Genomic DNA, 21,168 nt, shown 5'->3' with positions numbered 1-21,168 from the left:
CCACTATCAACATCCTGGGGGGTTACCATTGACTAGAAACTGAACTGGAGTCGCCATTATAAATTACTGTGGCTACAAGAGTAGGTCAGAAGTTAGGAATCCTGCAGCGAGTAACTCACTTCCTCCCTCCCCAAAGCCTGTCCACAATCTATAAGGCACAAATCATGAGCGTGATGGAATACTCTCCATGGGCCTGGATGGGAGCAGCTCCAACAACACTCAAGAAGCTCGACACCACCCAGGACTAAGCAGCCCACTTGACTGGCCCCCCATCCACAAACATTCACACCCTCCACCCTCGATGCACAGTGGCAGCATAGTGTACCATCTACAAGATGCACTGCAGCAATGCACCAAGGCTCCTTAGACAGCACCTTCCAAACCCACGATCTCTACCAACTAGAAAGACAAGGGCAACAGCTGCATGGCAACACCACCACCTGCAAGTCCCCCTCCAAGCCACACACCATCCTGACTTGGAACTGTATCACTGTTAGGTCACTGTCACTGGGTCAAAATCCTGGAAATCCCTTCCTAACAGCACAGTGGGTGTACCTACCCCACATGGACTGCAGCGGTTCAAGAAGGCAGTTCACCACCATCGTCTCAAGGGCAATTAGGGATGGGCCATAAATGCTGGCATAGCAAGCGACGACCACATCCCATGAATGAACAAAAAAACTGATCAACTGTGCAATCACTAATCATATCTGGCCTCCAATACCATTATAAAATTACACTTGGCAAAATTTCTTGTTTCTAAACTCTTGTCTTCCCCAGCTTTAGCCATCTGTGTCCTTATTAGAGATTCTTCAGTTAACTGATCAGCAGATGCAGTAAAAAGTGGCCTGAAAAGCAATTCACTTTCTTTCAAAGACATGACCCACAGTAACAAGTTATTTACATTATTAGAGCTTCAGCCGCGGTTCAGCTGGAAGCACTCTCGCCTCTGAGTCACGAGGCTCTGGGTTCAAGTCCCTCTCCAGAGGCTTGATTATAAAAATCAAGACTGGCACTCTAGTACAGTACAATACAGCACTGAGGGAGTGCTGCACTGTCGGAGGTGTTGTCTTTCAGACGAGACATTAAACCAAGGCCCCATCTGCCTGCTCCGGTGGATACAAAATATTACATGCACAATTTCAAAAAAGAGCAGGGGTGTTATCCCCAGCTTCCTGGGCAATATTTATCCTTCAATCAACACTACATAAGAACAGATTATCTGGTTATAATCACATTGCTATTTGTGAGAGTTTGCTTTGCACAAAATTGGCTTCTGCATTTGCTACATTGCAACAAGGACTACACTTCAAAAGTACTTCATTGGGTGTAAAGCACTTTGAGACATCTGGTGGTCATGAAAAACGCTATGTAAATGCAAGTCTTTCTTTATTCTTTTATTTAGAGAATGCCAAAAGGCCACAGTTTATCTGATTATACTGAGTGCAGTTTTAATTTCACAAAGCACACACTGTGGTCATAGAAATTGAGTTATGCTGCGTTGGTGCACTTCAAGAAACTCTTATACTGTTCTGTTTCCATTGATTACATGGAAAATGAATACAACTGTGTATGTGGATCTGAAGTGGTCAGTAGTACAGTACACTGAAGCAGACCCTGCCCAGTCCTTGAAATCTGCAGTGCTGCACTGTTCATCCTGCCTGCTTCTGACTGAAAAATAAATGAACTTATATTTGTATAATCTCTTATGTTCTCAGCATGGCCCAAAGCACACTACAGCCAATGAACCATTTTTGAAGTGTCATCATCGTGGTCATGTTGCCAATCACAGCAGCCAATGTGCCCACAGCAAAATTCCGTAAATAGCAATGAAATAGATAAATCACCAGTTAATCTACTTCGTGATGTTGGTTGGGGAATAAATGTTGGCCAGAACACTTTGAAAATTACTTTGCTTTTCTTCAAATACTGCCATGGAATCTTGTGTCTACTAGGACAAATATTTTCAATGTCTCAGCAAAAAAAACTGCACCTCTAACAATGCAACACCCCTTCAATGCTGCAGTTTTAGCCTAACTTTTATGTTCAAGTTCTGCCGTGGTGTTTGAACCCATATGTTTCTGTTCCAGAAGTGAAAATACCATCATTGAGCCAACCTGCCGCTTAAATGCAGTCAGACGAAATAGGGCAATTCCAATCCTCAACTAATCAGCTCAAAACACTAGACAGACAAATATTATGCAATTTCTACTACACATTTGTGTCACAAGTTCTTTAAGCAATTGTATTACCAGAATAATGTTTAGAAGAACTTCCTCAAACAGGCCTATGCTACACAAACTTAAAATACACAGTGGGTTTTCTCCGGGTGCTCCGGTTTCCTCCCACAAGCCAAAAGACTTGCAGGTTGATAGGTAAATTGGCCATTATAAATTGTCACTAGTATAGGTAGGTGGTAGGGAAATATAGGGACAGGTGGGGATGTTTGGTAGGAATATGGGATTAGTGTAGGATTAGTATAAATGGGTGGTTGATGTTCGGCACAGACTCGGTGGGCCGAAGGGCCTGTTTCAGTGCTGTATCTCTAATCTAATCTAAACCTCATGGTGGCAGCTATATTGGATATACAATATCATTTGAAGTCATCATTACACAAGGTGGCCATCCAGATTCTAGAGCCAGTGCAGAAGAAAGCAAAAAGGCTGATCTCCAATTTTTAGAAGGGAATTATGAGCAACAGCTTGCTCAGCTAAGGCTCTTCAGCCTTGAAAAGAAATATCTCAACAGGAAACTTTATTGATACTAAACCCAGAACAATATTTTCAGATTTACTGGAGTAGCAAGACAAGCAGGCACACATATAGGTTTTTGTGTAACGTTGTGTCCAGCAAAAATTGTGGTGGATAAGTGGTGTGTAGAAAAATGGAGGTTCAACAACAAAACTAAATTTGGTTACAATCATAGAAATTACACAGAAGGGGTGCTAATTGCCTGATCATAGGTTTCAGTGCCAACTCTTCAACTGGAGCAATGCATTCAAATGCCATTTTCCAGTACTTTTATGTTCTTTAAAAGGAGGAACAGAGAGACTTAGAAGTTCCAATGCACAAAGCATTCAAAAATGAGGGCAAATTAATAAAGCTATTAAAAGGCATTTAAGATTCTAAGTTTTATAAGTTAGAGCATAGAGTTCATCAGCAAAGAGGGACCGTTAATCTCCTTTGTTGTTATTATTATTGGTTACGCCACGGGTAAAATGTGTGCCCATTTTTGGATGCCACACTTTGGGACAGATATCAAGGCCACGGAAAAGAGTCTCACTAAGATACCAACTCACCACCCAGAGGAAACCATCACTATCTACTCTTTGAAAGCTTTTTATAATTGTACAAAACCTCTATTAGATTGACTCAATCTTCTCTTTTGTGAACTTTTCCCCAACAAAAACCTTAATTTTCTGGTATAATTCAAATGTATCTTTACTTATCCTTTCTAATGGCTCAAATATCATTGTTACATATGACCAGAGGAATCGGGAGCAGTAGGCCGGCCATTCAGATCCTCGAGCCTGCTCACACATTCGATGAGATCATGGCTGATCTGATCATGGCCTCAACTCCACTTTCCTGTCTACCCCCTATAACCTTTGACTCCCTTGTCAATCAATAATCTATCTAGCTCAGCCTTAAAAATATTCAATGACCCAGGCTCCAGTGGAATTCTCTTCTCCAGAGAGCAGAGACTAATGACCCTCTGAGAAAAATTCTCATCTCTGAGCAGCAGGACCGGAGGTTTGTGTGGGAGAGAGGCAGAGAGGAGTGGAGCCTGAGAAGCCGGGGAAAAATCGAAAAGTGACGTCAGAGTGATGTCACATTGAACAGTGGGAGCAGGGAAACAGAAAGCAGCTGGGGTCAGTATTCAGGTAAGTTTTTAATTTAAATTAATTGAATCAACATAGAGTAAGACTTGATTGATTTATAAGTATATAAACTAAAGACTAAAGCTGATTTTAAAAAAACTAAAGACCTGTCGGAAATTTAAATAACAAATTAAAATCTAATTATATAAAATAGAGATGCAGGACCAGGCGATGTGTTGTACCTGTATGATGTGGGAGCTGGTGAACCCCATTGTGGTTCCTCGTGACCACCTCTGTAGCAAGTGTTGGTTACTCGAAAAACTCCGGCTCAGAGTTGATGAGCTGGAGCCTGAGCTTCGGACACTGCGACACATCAGGGAGAGGGAGTGTTACCTGGACGCTGTGTTTCAGGAGCAGTCACACCCCTTAGATTAACTACCTTGAATTCGGCCAGTGGTCAGGGACAGGAGAGTGTGACTATGAATGAGGTAGGTAGAGGGATCCAGGAGGTAGTGCTGCAGGAGTCTCAGCCATTGTTCTTGTCCAACAGGTTTGAAATTCTTGCTCCCTGTGTGGACGAGAGCAGAGACTGTAGGGAGGATGAGCAAACTGACCACAGCACCGTGGTACAGGGAGCCATTCAACTGGGGGGAGAAAACAGAAACATAGTCGTAATCGGGGATAGTATAGTTAGGGGCATAGACACTGTTCTCTGTGGCCAGGATCGAGAGTCCCGAAGGCTCTGTTGCCTACCAGGTGCCAGGGTTCGAGATAGCTCATCTGGCCTGCAGAGGAACTTGGAGTGGGAGGGAAACCAGGTTTGGGAATTGAATATCCAAGGGTACTCAGTATTTCGGAAGGACAGACAGGAAGGAAAAGGAGGTGCTGTAGCTTTGTTAGTTAGTGAAGGAAGAGACCAGTGCTGTAAGTGAGAAACGACATAGGCACTGGAGATCAAAACGTCGAATCTGTCTGGGTAGAAATAAGAAATTGCAAGGGAAAGTCGTCACTGGTGGGAGTTATCTATAGGTCCCCAAACAGTAATCCCGCAGTGCGGCACAGTATAAACCAGGAAATACTGGGGACTTGTAAGAAAGGTATGGCAATAACCATGGGCAATTTTAATATGCATATAGACTGGACACCAGTACCATCCCAATAGTATCAGGTAATGCAAAGGTTATAGAAAGGGAGGAACTTAGAACAACCACAAGGGAAAAGGTACTGAACAAACTATTGGAGTTGAAGGCAAAAAAGTCCCCAGGGCCTGATGGCCTACATCCTAGGGTCTTAAAGTAAGTGGCAGTGGAGATAGTGGCTCCATTGGTTATAATATTCCAAAATTCCCTGGATACGGGAAAGGTTCCAGTGGATTGGAAAAAAGCTAATGTAACACCCTTATTCAAAAAGGGAGGGCAGCAGAAAGTAAACTATAGACCAGTTAGTTTAACATCTGTCGTTGGGAAATTGCTAGAATCCATTATTAAGGAAGTAATAACAGGATATTTAGAAAGTCAAAACGCAATCCATCAGAGTCAGCATGGTTTTATGAAGGGTAAATAGTGTTTGACTAATTTGCTAGAGTTCTTCAAAGCTGTAACAAGCAAAGTGGATAATGGGGATCCTGTAGATGTAGTATATCTGGACTTCCAGAAGGCATTTGATAAGGTGCTGCACAAAAGGTTAATACACAAGGTAAGATCACATGGGGTTAATTTATTAGCTTGGACAGAGGTTTGGCGAACCAAGAGAAAACAGAGAGTCGGGATAAATGGGTCTTTTTCTGGTTGGCAAGATGCAACTAGTGGGGTGTCACAGGGTTCGGTCCTCGGGCCCCAACTATTTACAATCTATATAAATGACTTGGATGCAGGGTAGAAGGTACTATAGCTAAATTTGCAGATGTCACTAAAATAGTTGGACAGTAAGTTGCAATAAAGTGGTAAGAAATCTGCAAATGGATATGGCTAGATTAGATAAATGGGCCAAAATTTGGCAGATGGATTTTAACGTGGATAAGTGTGAGGTTATCCATTTTGGTCAGAAGAATAGAAAGGCGAATTATCTAAATGGAGGGAAACTTCAAAGTGCTTCGGTGCAGAGGGATCTGGGTATCTGCGTGCATGAATCGCAGAAAACTAGTTTGCAGGTACAGCAGGTGATAATGAAGGCAAATGGAATTTTGCCATCAAAAGCGAAATACTAATGGCACAGTGTAGGCATGTCCCCACAAAGACAAAGGGTGGTCATGCCAAATCTAAAGCCCCCTGCTTATCTAGAAGCTTACATAGTAAGTTCAAACAGAAAAAGAAAGCTGATGATGATCACAAAAATCTTAATACTTTAGAAAACCTAGAAGAGTATAGAAAGTGCAGGGGTAAAGTAAAAAGGAAATTAGAAAAGCAAAGAGAGGACATGAAAAATTATTGGCAGGTAAAATCAAGGAAAACCCGAAGATGTTTTATCAGTACATTAAGAGCAAGAGGATAAATAAGGAAATGGTAGGGCCTATCAGAGATGTACAAGGGAACTTATGCGTGGATGCAGAAGACGTGGGCAGGGTTCTTCATGAGTACTTTGTCTCTGTCTTCACAAAGGAGAGGGTTGATGTAGACACTGTAGTTAAAGAAGAGGAGTGTGAAATATTAGTTACGATAAGCATAACGAGAGAGGAAGTACTAGATTGTCTGGCATCCTTGAAAGTGGATAAATCGCCACGGCTGGATGGATTGCATCCCAGGTTGTTAAAGGAAGCCAGGGAGGAAATAGCAGATGCGCTGAGGATCATCTTCAAATCTTCACTAGATACAGGAGAGGTACCAGATGAGTGGAGATCTGCGAATGTTGTACCATTGTTTAAAAAGGGTGCGAGGGATAGGCCAAATAATTATAGGCCGGTCAGTCTGACCTCGGTGGTGGGTAAATTGTTAGAATCTATTCTGAAGGACAGGATAAACTGCCACTTGGAAAGGCATGGATTAATCAGGGATAGTCAGCATGGATTTGTTAAGGGAAGGTCATGTCTTACTAACTTGATCGAGTTTTTTGAGGAACAAGAAGGATTGATGAGGGTAGTGCAGCAGATGAGGTCTACCTGGACTTTAGGAAGGCATTTGACAAGGTCCCACATGGCAGACTGGCCAGTAAAATGAAAGCCGATGGGATATATGGGAATGTGGCAGATTGGATCCAGAATTGGCTCAGGGACAGGAAACAAAGGATAGTAGCCGACGGATGTTTTTGCGAATGGAAAGCTGTTTCCAGTGACATTCCACAGGGCTCAGCGTTGGGTCCCTTGCTGTTTGTGGTATATATTTATGATTTGGACTTAAATGTGGGTGGCATGATTGGGAAATTTGCTGATGACACAAAAATTGGCCGAGTAGTTGATAGTGAAGAGGATAGCCATAGACGCCAGATAGATATTAATGGTTTGGTTGAGCGGGCGGAAGGGTGGCAAATGGAATTCAATCCAGATAACTGTGAGGTAATGCATTTGGGGAGGGCAAATAAAAAGTGAAGGAGTATACAATAAACGGGAGGATATTGAGAGGGGTAGATGTGAGAGACCTTGGAGTGCATGTCCACAGGTCCCTGAAGGTGGCAGGACAGGTAGAGAGAGGGGTTAAGAAGGCATATGGAATGCTTCCCTTTATTGGCTGAGGTATAGAATTCAAAAACAGGGATGTAATGCCAGAGCTGTATAAAACGCTGGTTAGGCCACAGTTGGAGTATTGCGTACAGTTCTGGTCACCACATTACAAAAAGGTCCTAATTACTCTGGAGAGAGTACAGGGGAGATTTACAAGAATGTTGCCAGGGCTTGAAAATTGCAGGTATGAGGAAAGATTGGATAGGCTAGGGTTGTTTTCCTTAGAAAAGAGGAGACTGAGGGGTGACTTAATTGGGGTGTACAAAATTATGAGGGGCCTAGATACAGTAGACAGGAAGGACCTGTTTCCCCTAGCGGAGAGATAAATTACCACGGGGCACAGATTTAAGTTGATTGGTAGAAGGATTTGAGGAGACATGAGGAAAAACTTTTTCACCCAGAGCGTGGTAGCTGTCTGGAATTCACTGCCGGGAATGGTGGTGGAGGCAGAAACCCTCAATTCTTTTAAAAGGTACCTGGACATGCACCTGAAGTGCTGTAACCGGCAAGGCTATGGACCAGGTGCTGGAAGGCGGGATTCGATTGGGCAGCTAATTTTTTTTCCAGCTGGCACGGACACGACGGGTTGAATGGCCTCCTTGTGTAATATAATTTTTCTATGGTTCTAGAACAGTAGCACAAATGCAGTTTAAAAATTTTTTGCTGACATCTATTTAGCTGACAATGTATAAATTGGGAGTGTCTCAAGAGTGAATGGAAAACCACTTTGCTATTATGTACTTGCTGTCCTGCCTCTCAGTTCCTTTGCATCAAACTTCCAACTTAAGTGCAAAATATTTATACTAAAATATCAAAAGTTGATCACACTGCAGTTTCCCAAACCTCACCCCATCCTTAGTTATATCCTTAAACCAAATATACATATCTAGCCTCATGTTTTGCCCCTTTTTTCTCTCCTATGCCTGTTCAGTATAGTATTTGTTTACTCTGGATTAGCAGTCCATTGGTTATCAGATTTGACTGTGCACTGTATGCCTACATAGTAGCCGTGATCTGCCCAAGGGCAGGTCCTCTGCTCCTTTCGCCACCCCTCACGGTCCTGCACTTTTCTTCAGTTGCCCATCAAAAGCCTTCTTTTTTTAAAAAAAATTCAATGAAAAATGAGCAATATGACTAGGGGAAAGGTATATAAGGTGATTTCCCATTGCCTTCTTCATGTGCACTTTGAAGGAGACACAAGTCCTCTGCCCAAAGGATCCTTCGCCTGTAAACAGCCGTTGTCCCTCAAGGTCCTAGCTCTTCCCCCATCACCACTGAAAATTCAATGGTTCCACCATTGGCTGTGGCTCATAACCTTGGGCATGGGACCCTTACCTGGGCCTGGATTAACTGGTGAAAGAACTGGGACGACCATCCCCTGAGGTGGCAAATGACCCTGCTACCATATGTGTATATAATGTGTGTGTGCCTATATAAAAATAACTATATATAAATATACACACATAGAGCAGCAGAAATGTAATCATGAGCAATGTTTAAATTGAGTTTAACAATTAGCTTCCATATCCTACCAAGCATCCCAACCCCACCACCAACATAAAAATAACTTGTATTTACATATAACCGTATATCCTTCAGATGTCTCAAAGCTCCACACATCAAGTGAACTACACTTGCAGAGTGTCACTATATGGAGACTAAATGTAGCAGCCAAGTTGTGCACAGCAATGTCCCAAGAACAGCAAAGAAGAAAAATTACCACCTACACTTGCTCTTTTCCCATAGCACTGATTGAGAAAGCAATGTTTCCCAAATGCTGGGATAACTCCCTGCACTTCTTCAAATAGAGGAATGGGATATTTTATGTCTACAAGAGGCAGACCAGGGTGAGTGTAGGGGTTTTGGGGGAGGGGGGGGGGGGGGTGGTTTGTGTCAATTATCATTTCATCTAAAGTACAACATCTTGAACAATTCAGCATCCAGTTTACCAAAGTAATAGCAAAGATACGTACTGAAATTCTGGAGAGGGGCTCGAATCCACAAATTTTTGACTCAAAGGTGGGAGTGCCATCAATTTAGTGAAGCTGACACCCAAATCCCATATTCTTGCAAATGCTACCTCTAAATGTTTGTACACAGAATGTACTGGAAGTTTCAGGGAAATAGTTATCTCTAATATCTTTGCTGACCCTTTAGTACATGTAACTGCAATTCCATGGATGCACTGGTTTGATCTTCCAGAATTCCTTAGTTTCTAGAACAATTCCTAAGCATTAGGAGGTAGCATAGATAACAACACTATTTAAGAAAGGGGGAAAGAAAAAAGGTTGGGATACTGTAGGCCAGTTAGCCAAAGATTAGCAGTAGGCAAAATGCTAGAATCTATTGTTAGGGAACTGGCAACAGGGCACTTGGAAAATTATAACATGATTAAGCAGATACAACAGAGATTTATGAAAGGGAAATCGTATTTAACCAATCTGTTAGGGTTTTTCGAGAATGCAACTAGTAGGATGGATAAGGGGAACCCATGGATGTAGAGTATTTGGATTTCAAAAAGCATTCGATAAGAGGTTAATCCACAAAATTAGCAATCATAGGATTGAGGGTCATATTAATGTGGATTGAGGATTGGTTAATGACAGGAGCGTGTGTATAGGAACAAATGGGACATTTTCAGGTTGGCAGGCTGAAACTTGTGAGGTACCATAATGATCAATACTTGGGCTTCAGCTACTTACAATCTATATTAATAACTTAGATGAGAGGGACTGAGTGCAACATATTTAGTTTTGCTAACAATATCAAATTAGGTGGGAAAGTATACAATAAGGAGAACACAGAGACTGCAGAGGGAAAGAGACAGATTGGGTGAGTGGGCAAGAACATGGCGGATGGAATACAATGTGGCAAAGTGTGAAGTTACCCACTTTGGTAGGAAAAATAAAAAAGACTGGGAAATGTGTTCATTCTGACGGATCTGGGTGTCCTCGTACATGAATCACAAAGTTAACATAATAAAAACAAGAAATGCTGGAAATACTCAGCAGGTCTGGCAGCATCTGTGGGGACAGAAGCAGAGTTAATGTTTCAGGTCAGTGACCTTTCATCAGAACTGCTGTCACTGACCTGAAACGTTAACTCTGCTTCTCTCTCCACAGATGCTGCCAGACCTGCTGAGTATTTCCAGCATTTCTTGTTTTTATTTCACAAAGTTGGCTCACTGGGTTGGAGGGTGCTAGTCAAGCTTGGAAAGCACACAGGCAATAAGAGTAATGCATCCAATGAATGTGCAATGCATGGAGTATAGAGAAAATGGTTAAGAGTGCATAGGGTAAGTCAATCTTCAAGGGAAAAAGCACGGACTACGATAGGGATGTTGAAAACACAATCCACAAGCCAAATCCGATTTAGCTGGCCTATCATCCCTCTTACTTATGTATAAAGCTTATTTCAAATTCTGTTCAGCTTCAGCACTTGTAAAATCTGCACTCTGATCGGTGTCAACTGGAGACCTGTACTTTTGCACCAATCAGGAATCAACCTTTAATCTATTCTCCAAGTCCAGGAAATTTAAAAAGCTGGAGCTCCCAAGATAGGCAAAGTATCGATAAAACAGAAAGGAGCTAGAACGGGCATGGGGAATTAACAATTTTTGTACATGGGTTCTAGACTGCACGGGCATAGTGCTATATCACTTTTAGGAATATGGGGATTCATTCCTTTTTTGTCTATTGCCAACTCTTCTTGTGTGTACTGGATCTCATTTTTTGAATATGGATAGGTCTCTCATTGTCTTTGTATTGTGTGAAGTGGCAACTCAAAGTGGGTCACGACCCCCGACAATCATCTGAGGTTGGTCAACCTGGCTGAGAAGAAACGTGCCATTTTGCCCCCAGGTACCTCTCAAGTGTCTACCAGCTCTGACATTCTTTCTTTCTTTGTAGCTTTCCACAGATGTAAAATATCAGAGACGAGCAACCAAACACAAATATAAATACTGAATTTACTGATATTCCATAATGTAGTTCAATAGAAGCCAGCTAGATTACATTTTTTGTATTTGAGATAATTTTATTGGTGCTTCTTCTCAGCTATCTTGAAGGCTTTTTCCCATTTTCTTCCATTTGAGACACTAAATAGGAAGAATGTATAATATATATATATTACCGTTCACTACCTCAAGATGTCGCAAAGTGCTTCACAGCCATTGAAGTATTTGAAATGCAGGAAAATATGTCCTCAGCAAGATCATACAAACAGCAATGAGATAATAAGCAGATTTTTTTTTTTTATTGATGTTAGTTGATGGAAAAATGCCCAGACACTGGGAGAACTTCACTGCTCTTCTACATACTGCACCTAGGATATTAAGCATTTTGCATCTCGCTTTTCCCACAATGACAAAGAATGAGGACTCATTCAACAGAAAATAGGATCTGAGGACAATAAAGGTGCAAATTTCTCCACAACTACTATTGCTCAACCCATTCAAGACAAGAGCAGAACTTCATGTCACTGTAGAAAATCATGAATCAGCTGTTAAAATATATTGGTTAGAAATAAGTTTCTTCTGTACTATTAAGTTAAGGCAAAATCGCAAAACCAATATTCATTTATCCTATGTATCCTCTGAGGTCACCATGCATCACTCTCCATGCTTTTCACGAGCTAGCTGCCTAGAGACTTCTAAAGTGATTAGAGTGCTTACTTCGTTTAATTTTTTTCCTGTAACATGCTAGAAAATAATCCCTCAGTGTATCACAGACCCTCATTTGCACAGCAATTTCAGAAACATGAGAAATCTCTCAGTACAATGAAAGACCATTACTATTATTAAAAATATATAATTAAATGACAATGATTACAGTCCTGTTTTTAAAAAAAATTTAGGGAGCTAATGGGTTGGATCTGCTTAGTGAGAACTCTCAACCCAGTCAGTTTTTCCTCCCTGTAGCATAAATGCTTGGCTTTTTCAAATATTTCCCCCTTAGCCTTCCCATGAACTCAAAGCCAAAACCACAGTAGTTTGATGACTAAGATTTTAGCTGGTTAGCAGCTGGAAGGTTCCAGATCTATGCTGAGTTGGTTGACTTGAGGCCAAGGGAGCTCCACAAATGGTTTCAGCCCTCTTCAGTCAACTAGAACTCTCACTCTATCAGAATGCAACTACCCCTACAAATGGGTGGACAAGATTGCATTATGCTGCAATGGTCTCATTGGGTAGTTACCTAACTCAGTTTCAAAGTTCATACATGAATAATTGCCCCTTCGGTACATTACTGAAAGAATACATGGCAACTCTGCCCCAGATAATCTGAGGAAATGAGAGATAATTCGAGAAAAACAAAATGAATTTTGAGCACTGGACAGTTCTGAAATACACATGAATATTTGGTTTTGAAACCAACATAATTTCAGTAATACCAGAAAGTCAGTCATTGATGCATATTTTAAGTTTTGTAACAAGTTGTATCCATTTTGTCAATATAGAACTGCTGCTAACATTGCAAATTGCTGGTCGATGTGTTTCATCTTCATATTTAATGCTTTGCAGTGTTTCCAAATGGGTAATGGTTTCCACGGATGACAACAAATTCTACTTTGCAATGGAAGGTATAAAAAGTATTACTGACAAAGCTAATTCGACATGAATTTTATATGTTGGTCTCCTGTTTCCTCTGCATTCTTGCTCAGATACACACATAATCTGGGCCCAAACCAATAATATGGCTTCGAAGATTGTGGAATTTTGGGCATAAGGGTTTAATGCTCGTCACTAAAATAGGGCCGCATCTTCAGTTTTTTGTTTACATCTATCTATCAAACCTTCCATCTGAACAAATCGCCACCTACAAAACAGGCCATGTCCCTGGCTCAAACGGGAGTATCCTCCAAGTGCACTTGTTTGGGAAGTGGTTTCAACATTAGAATCAGATTTTCAGGTGTGGCAAGAAACAAAATAATTTTATCTTGTCTTTTTAATTGCAATTTTCAGAGCATTTTTATAAAAAATCCTCACCTGAGACATACTCTTTTTTTTCACGTAATTTTATGGTTAAGCATAAATCACATTAAAAATTGAAAAGCTTGCAATTACAGGTTGTTATAAATGCTGTGACTGATGAGCATGAATGATGGTTGAATGAGTTGAAACTTTCAATTTTAAGACCCACAACTCCAACAAAGAGAAGTCTAACCACCTCCCCTTGACAGTCAATGGCAACATCATTGTCGAATCCTCCACCATCAATATCCTGAGGGGGTTGTCACGGACCAGAAACAGGTCCATAAGTATTGTGGCTACAAGAGGAGGCAGAGGCTAGGTATTCAGCAGCAATTAACTCACCTCCTAACTACCCAAAGCCTTTCCACTATCTACAAGAACAAAGTCAGAAGTGTATTGGAATACTTGCCAGTTGCCTGGATGAACACAGCTCCAACACTCAAGAAGGTCAACACCAGCAGCCCACTTGACTGACGCCCCATGCACCACCTTAAACATTCACTTCCTCCACCACTGGCACAGCATGGCTGCAGTATATACCATCTATAAGATTCACTGCAGCAACTCACCAAGGCTTCTTCGACAACACCTCTCACTAGGAAGGAGGACAACTGCTGGTGCATGAGACCACCACCACCTCAAAATTCCTCTCCAAGCCACACACCATCCTGCCATGGAAATATATCACCAGTCCTTAATCATCGCTGGGTCAAAATCCTGGAGCTCCCTAACAGCACTGTACTATTAGCTTCACCACATGGACTACAGCAGTTCGCTACCACCTCAAGGATAATTATTGATGGGCAATAAATAAATCCAGCAACGCCCACAACTCATGAATTAATTAAAAAAAAACACTGGTGTGGCTGCCAATACTGATTTATGCCCATTTCAAGTTTGAGCATATTCTGATGAGATTGGGAGAATATTTTGGTGCCACTTGACATAGTCAAAATGGGCACAAGTTCAAGTTGTGTCCAAACAGGAAACTCCGGGCCATTGTAGATAATATCTGACACTTTACAAACAGCAGATTCTTTTACTTGTTAAATTTTTTCGATTAGTCATAAATTAGATTTTTCAAAAATTAATATACATGATTAATATCAAATCATTGCCTGTAAAGTTTCCCACCCTCCAAAAAAAACTATAGTATACCTATATAGCAGTTTATTAAAGATCATGGCTTAATTTAGCGCAAAATGAATAACCCAGTCTAATTAGCAATAAATAGCTAACACAGTCAGCAACCACACAAAAAGCACTTGCAACTTAGCTGAACTGGATAGAATTGTGCTGGTGCAATGGTATTAAAGGGACACAGGGTGTATACACATCCAAAGCTTATATATTGTACATTGCAGGTGCAAATTACATTGTTATATTCACAGAATTGGGGCAAACTAGTAAATTAAAATTCAGTGCAACACTCAAGACAAGCCAAACCCACATGGGCTTATCACAAAAACATGGCGCAATTTCCTGTAAAGGTCACACACGTGCAGAACTGCAAAAAGTAATGCTTACTGGGGAGGAGGAAAGACACAGAGGAGAGAGAGTTGTTGATTTATTAAAAGTTGTGAAGTGCTAGCCTGAAGACCTCATTGGTACACACCCAGGTATCACTAAGACATTTCAACAAAAATGTTTGTTGGAAGCCTATAACTTGGTCGTCATCTGCCTGAGCAAAAGATGAAACAAATGGTTACCAAGTTTGATTTCATTTTCCTGTATTTTCAAATGCCATTACCATGTATTAGAAGATTCCATTACAAAACACCAGAATATATTTTGAAGAAAGTATTAATAATTTAAAGCAGAAACAAATCAGGAAGAGTAAAACCTGCACACGGTCAAGTTTGATAATACTAAGCATTATGGTTTCTACGGTCTAAATGACGCCAATTTCAGTACATTTCGGCCAATATATTTACACTAAACTGGCACAAATGATTCATGGATTAGATACCATATACACACAATAAAAAACTGGCAGGGAAGTCAAGACTAAATTGCCCCTGCTGCACTTGGCCAATTCTCTCATTCTGCCCCTGGACTATTTGCCATCTTCACCAATTCCAGCTGCTTCAATTGAAAAAGTTAAGCAATTTGTCTGTGGAAGTTGACAAGCACAAGGTAAAATTAGAAAAAAAGTTCAGGTGTGTGGCTGACCTGCTGCAGACATCAAGTCAAAGTGGGGCAACCTCATTCAATCTATGCAAATTTGCGACAGAGTGCAAGAAATCTACGGGTGCAGATGTATTGATTGCTAAAAAGGGGATAATGCACATAGAAAACATAAAAAGGCAAAAGAAATTCTGTATTTTCCATTTGGTGCATTGAATGTAAAAGCAACAAAATTATATTAAATTTGTACAAGACAATGCCGAAGCCACAGCTGGAAGTATTGTGTAGTTCTGGGCATCCCGTTATAACAATATCACTGCCATGGAAAGAGTACAGTGAAGATTCACTAGAATAATACCAGGAAAGAGAGATTATAGTCGTGAAGAAAGGCTCAAAAAGTTGGGCCTGGTTTTACAATTAGACGTTTATAAGGAGGATCTAGCAGAGGTTTCAGATGACTTATATGATTATGAAATGTTTGAAAGTAGACAGTAAAAGATGTTTTTACTAGTCAGGAATTCAATAACAGGGAAAATAAACTCAGTAAGAGTCAAGTTAGAACTTTTTCCACATAGTGTATTCTTAAACATGAATGGTTTAACATGAACATCCGTTGAGACAGAGGCTGGAACATTATTAGAATGAGTATTTGAAACAAAAATGAAGAATACAGGGAAAGGGAGGAAAACTTGATTCAGGTAGATTGCGTTAGTTAAAAGGCACAGGCATCAATCATTCCGAATGGTTCCTATTCTGAAATTTCTATGATTATGTACATGCTGAATTCAAATTACAGCACCTGGCCAGAAGACCATGGCATAAAATCTGATATTATTTTACAAAATGCATATATATAGCAAAATACAGAAAAATTCTCATTACAAGTAGAAAAGAAACTGCTCAAACAGCATGGTTTACTATTTTAACACAAGGAAATAGCAAGCACAAAACTATTTCAGAAACAACCCATGAGCTCAGTCCATTTCTATTGAATTCTTCTACTGGACTTGAAAGAGCTCTGCTAACCAGATCAGAAAATGCACCACAATGAATAAAGGGATCAAACATCTCATTTGGAACTGTACACAAGCTAATTATTCATGGTACAATCAAAAATGTAACCATTAGCTAACTTTGAGTGACATAACTATTACACGAATATAATTGAGCACTATTTTAATGACAAGTAAATAATTCTTTTCAGCTATTAAAAAAATTTACATTAAGCAGAATTTACCTATAACAAACCAGAACACTTCTGCCAATTCATCTCCTTGGTTAGTCAAATATTGCTGATTGTACAGTTCAAGTACTGAATATTGATTTGATATTAAATTACATTTTGCTAGTCCTATACTTAGACTCTTACATTATCCATTTACCAGTCAAAAAGCAGGCCGCTAATTAGAAAACAAATAATTAACCTGAGTCAGGGAAGATGGCAGCATATTCTAACTCACCCTCAAATTACACTGAATCATTCCACTCATGCTAGTGTACTGAAAATAGCCGCCACTCATACCCACACTCAAACACAACGAATTTCTTCTTCCCCCTCCCCTTAGATCTCCTACATTCATGCAAAATTCACGTGCTAAGACAGACTTCCTCAGTTTTGGGGATATAAAGCATTCTGCGCTTTGTCCGCCGGCTATTCCAACTGTAACATTTCACTTTTACTCTTCTTGTCCTTCCTTCTTACAGGTTTGATTCCCTATCTTGGGATTTTAAGTTGTCATTTCTGACTGAGTGACAGGCATCTTGTCTGATCCATTAATTAACAGGGTCTTAACAAAAGTTAAATTTATTTATCCATCCTTCTTACTTTAACCCAGTTGGATTCATTTTATTTTTCCAATTCAGTCCTTTCAGGGACCTTGTCTCTAATTCCAGCGGAGTCTTCTTCCCCAGCTTGATATGGCCATGCTTGATGCACATATTACAGTCATTACACAGTTCACTTTTAAGCCTTGTGCAAGGTACACTCTTCTACACTGTCCTTTTTATTGTGGTTCTCATTATATTTTGAAAATGGACAGCAAGTGAACAACTATTCAAAGGCCTCTGACAATGGCACATGAATCTAACAGAGGAATGTACCAGGCCATGAAAGACCACTGTATTCCATCTCATTGGTCCCAGTATAAATGGCTTCAGAGCTCAGGACAGCATCCTATTCTGCTCTCCAACCTTCAATGCTCTGTCAAAGAAAAACTTGGCCAAAAGGAAATTCCACCACTTTGTTACATATTGTATTAATACAGGTCCATCATAGTATGCACAGCTACCAATCTTTTCATACATGTAGAAAGTCAGCAACTCCTTTAGAGTTACTCAATTTTTTTCAAGACACCTACATATCCAATTATGCTACCTAACAATTTTATACACACCATATCTTGTTGTGCAGAAACATGTGTCAGGAATAAGAGCTGTAACTTGAGTTACAATCTTACACTGGACTTTCTGATGGATTACTGAAACTTTTTGTTGCACTCAATGCTAGACTACAACAATGTCACATTTCGGCCAGGTCATGTTTCCCCAAAGTGAGAAAAGGGAATTGAAGTGTTTCAGAATGGCAGTGACAAAGGTGTGAAGCAGGCTGCCCATCAGGGGCCAAGAACTCAAAGCAAGAGAGTTTGTAAAATGTATTTTTAAAAAAGCTTATTGCAATGACTAACAATTAGCAATAGTGAACTACCATTGATTATTTATGGGATTTAACTCAAAGATTGGCTTCAGATTTTATTGTTTTTGTATCTTCCTGCTATTTTTTTGACATTTTAGAAAAGTTATTTGAATTCTTACTTTGCATCCATACATGCGAACACAAAGTTTTTTATAGTTTAGAAACCATTTTCTTTGCACAATAGGAAAGGGATATAAGGGGCAGACTAAACATTGCATTCTCAATGAAATCAATGTGGGTTAAAGATGTGAATAAAATTCAAGACCATTAACAAAAACACTCTTACCCGAAGTTGTCCTACTACCATACTCAGGATGCAACTATCTGGGGTGGGTTGGTGGTCTTGTGCAGTTATGTTGTGCTGTATTCTTCGAAATGGAAGGCCCTGTGATTAAAAAGACAAGCCTATTGAGAAGAACAACTCCAATTTTATTTGCTGAGAAAACTTCATGGTTCACAGTACACCAGGAACACATCATGTCTGACAGTCCTGCTCTTGCAAGACATGTGCTTAAAATGCAAATAACACATCACAATTCAGAGCAGCAATGCACTACTCTGTTTCGTCAACAGTTTAATGCAGCCAAACATAGAAATGCTTGGCTATTACTGTTTACAAACTTGAACACAGTACTATCTAAAATACAGTGAACGCCTATTTGTTGAAACAAACATTTTTTGCTTAGGTCCTAGTTTCTATACATTATACAGGGCTTTGTTTAAGAGAAGTTTCAGAATAGTCTTCAAGCAAATGCTGCATATAGTAGGCTTCAAGTACATGCACATGAATACTAAAAAATACAAACAAATAAAAGATTGCAGAGGATCCCAACTTCCATCAAAAGTTATTTGTGCAATTTCTTGCACTGAGGCCATCATTCTAAAGCTTGTGAAATATATCTTTAAAACTCAGACTGGAGGTTACTTTCATGCTCATTTAAAAGGATTTTCCAAAATAACAGGTTCAGTCTTTTTTGTTTCAGAGTGAACTACAGCAGTCCAAACAATTAAAGTGGGAATATACAGGGGTACTTCCGCTCAAAAACTAATCATACTTGAAACAAAATTATGGTCTTAGAAATTTTTGGCCTTTTGTTTTTGAAAAGTAAATGGTTTGCTGATTTATGGTAGGATCACCCCTTCACCCTAGTCACAGTAGATATCCTACAGCATCTCCCAGCAGAATCATTGCAGAGCCTCCCATCCCTGGAAAGCCTACATAGCCTTAGATATTTATCAAACTAATATACTCTAAAAATTTCATTTTAAATTATAACTTTTTTTTTCAAATAACCATTCAGGGCTACCACCTTCTCTGTATTTATCAAGCTAAGTGCAGAAAGATGAGTTTTTGTCATTTTCCTTCACCAATAGCAAACCTGCCCTGCTCACAAGTTTCATCCATGGCTTCAATTAAGATGAATAGCGGGAACCAGGTGGGGCGGTGGTGGGGAGAGAAAGAACACTTCAGTGCGTGGCCTTAGAAACCTAAAAAGATAAAGGTCAGCTACACAGGAGTAAGTTTCTAACAGAAAAGGTTCTTTCCTTTTTAAATATGATACGATATACTTCTAGGACAACTCATGACAATGCAGAAATTTTACTTTCCTTATGAAATATCTTCGTTTCTTTTTTAAATAAATTTTAGTTGAAGGGCTTCTCTGTACGGCCAAGAAGAAATTCATATCAAACAAGTGGAATTGAAGGTTGGGGGATCTTCACAGAACTTGGGCACATTCCTCAAGGGTTCCCCGATTCGTGCATATTACCCTCACTTCTGTTTGATTGAAATGGATCTCTTCTGATGTCTACAGAACAGGCCCTCAACTGAGGAAGACGGGAAAAAAAAGCAAGCTCTTAATATAGATCATATAACGGACAAAGAATTTGTCCTTATTTCTTCAAAATGTCAAGTATCAATTGCTTCTAAGCAAACAGAATGATCATTTTGCGCTGAATTATTCATTTTTAAGCGAGCAAAAAAAAATTCACTGCTATAAATTTCAGGCACTAGTTATTCAAGTTCAGCAGAATCAGATATTTTTGTAATGTTCAACCCAATGATTAATTTTACCCTCCACTGTATAGACATACAACAGTGTAACGGGAGATGGAGGTTGCATTTATGAACTTTCTCGTTGTGTAAAATAGACACTGAACAAAGAATGTTGTTAGTTTTTTCAGAATTTTAATCTATTTCATAATGCTCATGATGTAGAAAAACAATGCATGCCATATTATCCATTAGCAGACTAAATTCACACTTTTGACCATCAATTCTCCAACTAGTTGGCATTAAGCTCAAGATGAGTTCACTCTGTGTGCCTGAATTCCAGGTTACTGCAAACGGTCTTCAATCTATTCCAGCTAGACAGGACACTGAAGTTTTGACCTCCGACCTTCCTCCAGCTCTGCGTATTCAGGACTGGCCAATTAAGCTGCTAATCAAATAACTAGGTGTGGACTATCTTGGCAGCTTTCTCATTTCCTCCACCTCCTGACACCCCGCCTCCCCACCCAGCAAGGTTCATATCAGCACTCATTTTTCTCTTTGGAATGTGTTAAATGAATTTTATTGCAATCAAGCTGATGTGGTATGCAAGAAATAGGCTTCAGGTGGAACTAATTAGAAATTTCAGAGAGTGAATAAAATCCCTTGTAAGCTGAATGAACTTTATATCAACATCTCAAAGTACCCAAAATTCCTCCCGGTTAAATAGTCAAAAACCTGGAAGTCTGATATGCTATAAATCAAATCATTGAATGTAAATAATGCTCAAGACCATTTATTCCATGCTCTAAAACTTGCCTGCAAGATGGGTCCACCCTACCAACTTCGATTATTCACAGTACAAATTTAATTGTTTGCTCTTCATGTTGTGAAGCTACTGCACTTTTTTTTTAAAAAG

General features: G+C 39.8%; 1 protein-coding gene across 4 annotated transcripts in view; it reads right to left on the bottom strand.

Annotated features, from left to right (window-relative positions):
* nutf2 (nuclear transport factor 2) overlaps positions 1–21,168 on the bottom strand; it is a 56,740-nt gene that overhangs the window by 9,802 nt on the left and 25,770 nt on the right. For all 4 annotated transcript variants that reach the window (XM_068049538.1, XM_068049539.1, XM_068049541.1 and 1 more), the window contains one exon: positions 18,546–18,644. In XM_068049538.1, the coding sequence (XP_067905639.1) occupies positions 18,546–18,644 (99 nt within the window). The remainder of the gene's footprint in view (positions 1–18,545; positions 18,645–21,168) is intronic.

This window comes from Heterodontus francisci, chromosome 17, assembly GCF_036365525.1.
Source record: "Heterodontus francisci isolate sHetFra1 chromosome 17, sHetFra1.hap1, whole genome shotgun sequence".
Classification (NCBI taxonomy): domain Eukaryota; kingdom Metazoa; phylum Chordata; class Chondrichthyes; order Heterodontiformes; family Heterodontidae; genus Heterodontus; species Heterodontus francisci.
This window is presented reverse-complemented; position numbering and strand designations above follow the sequence as displayed.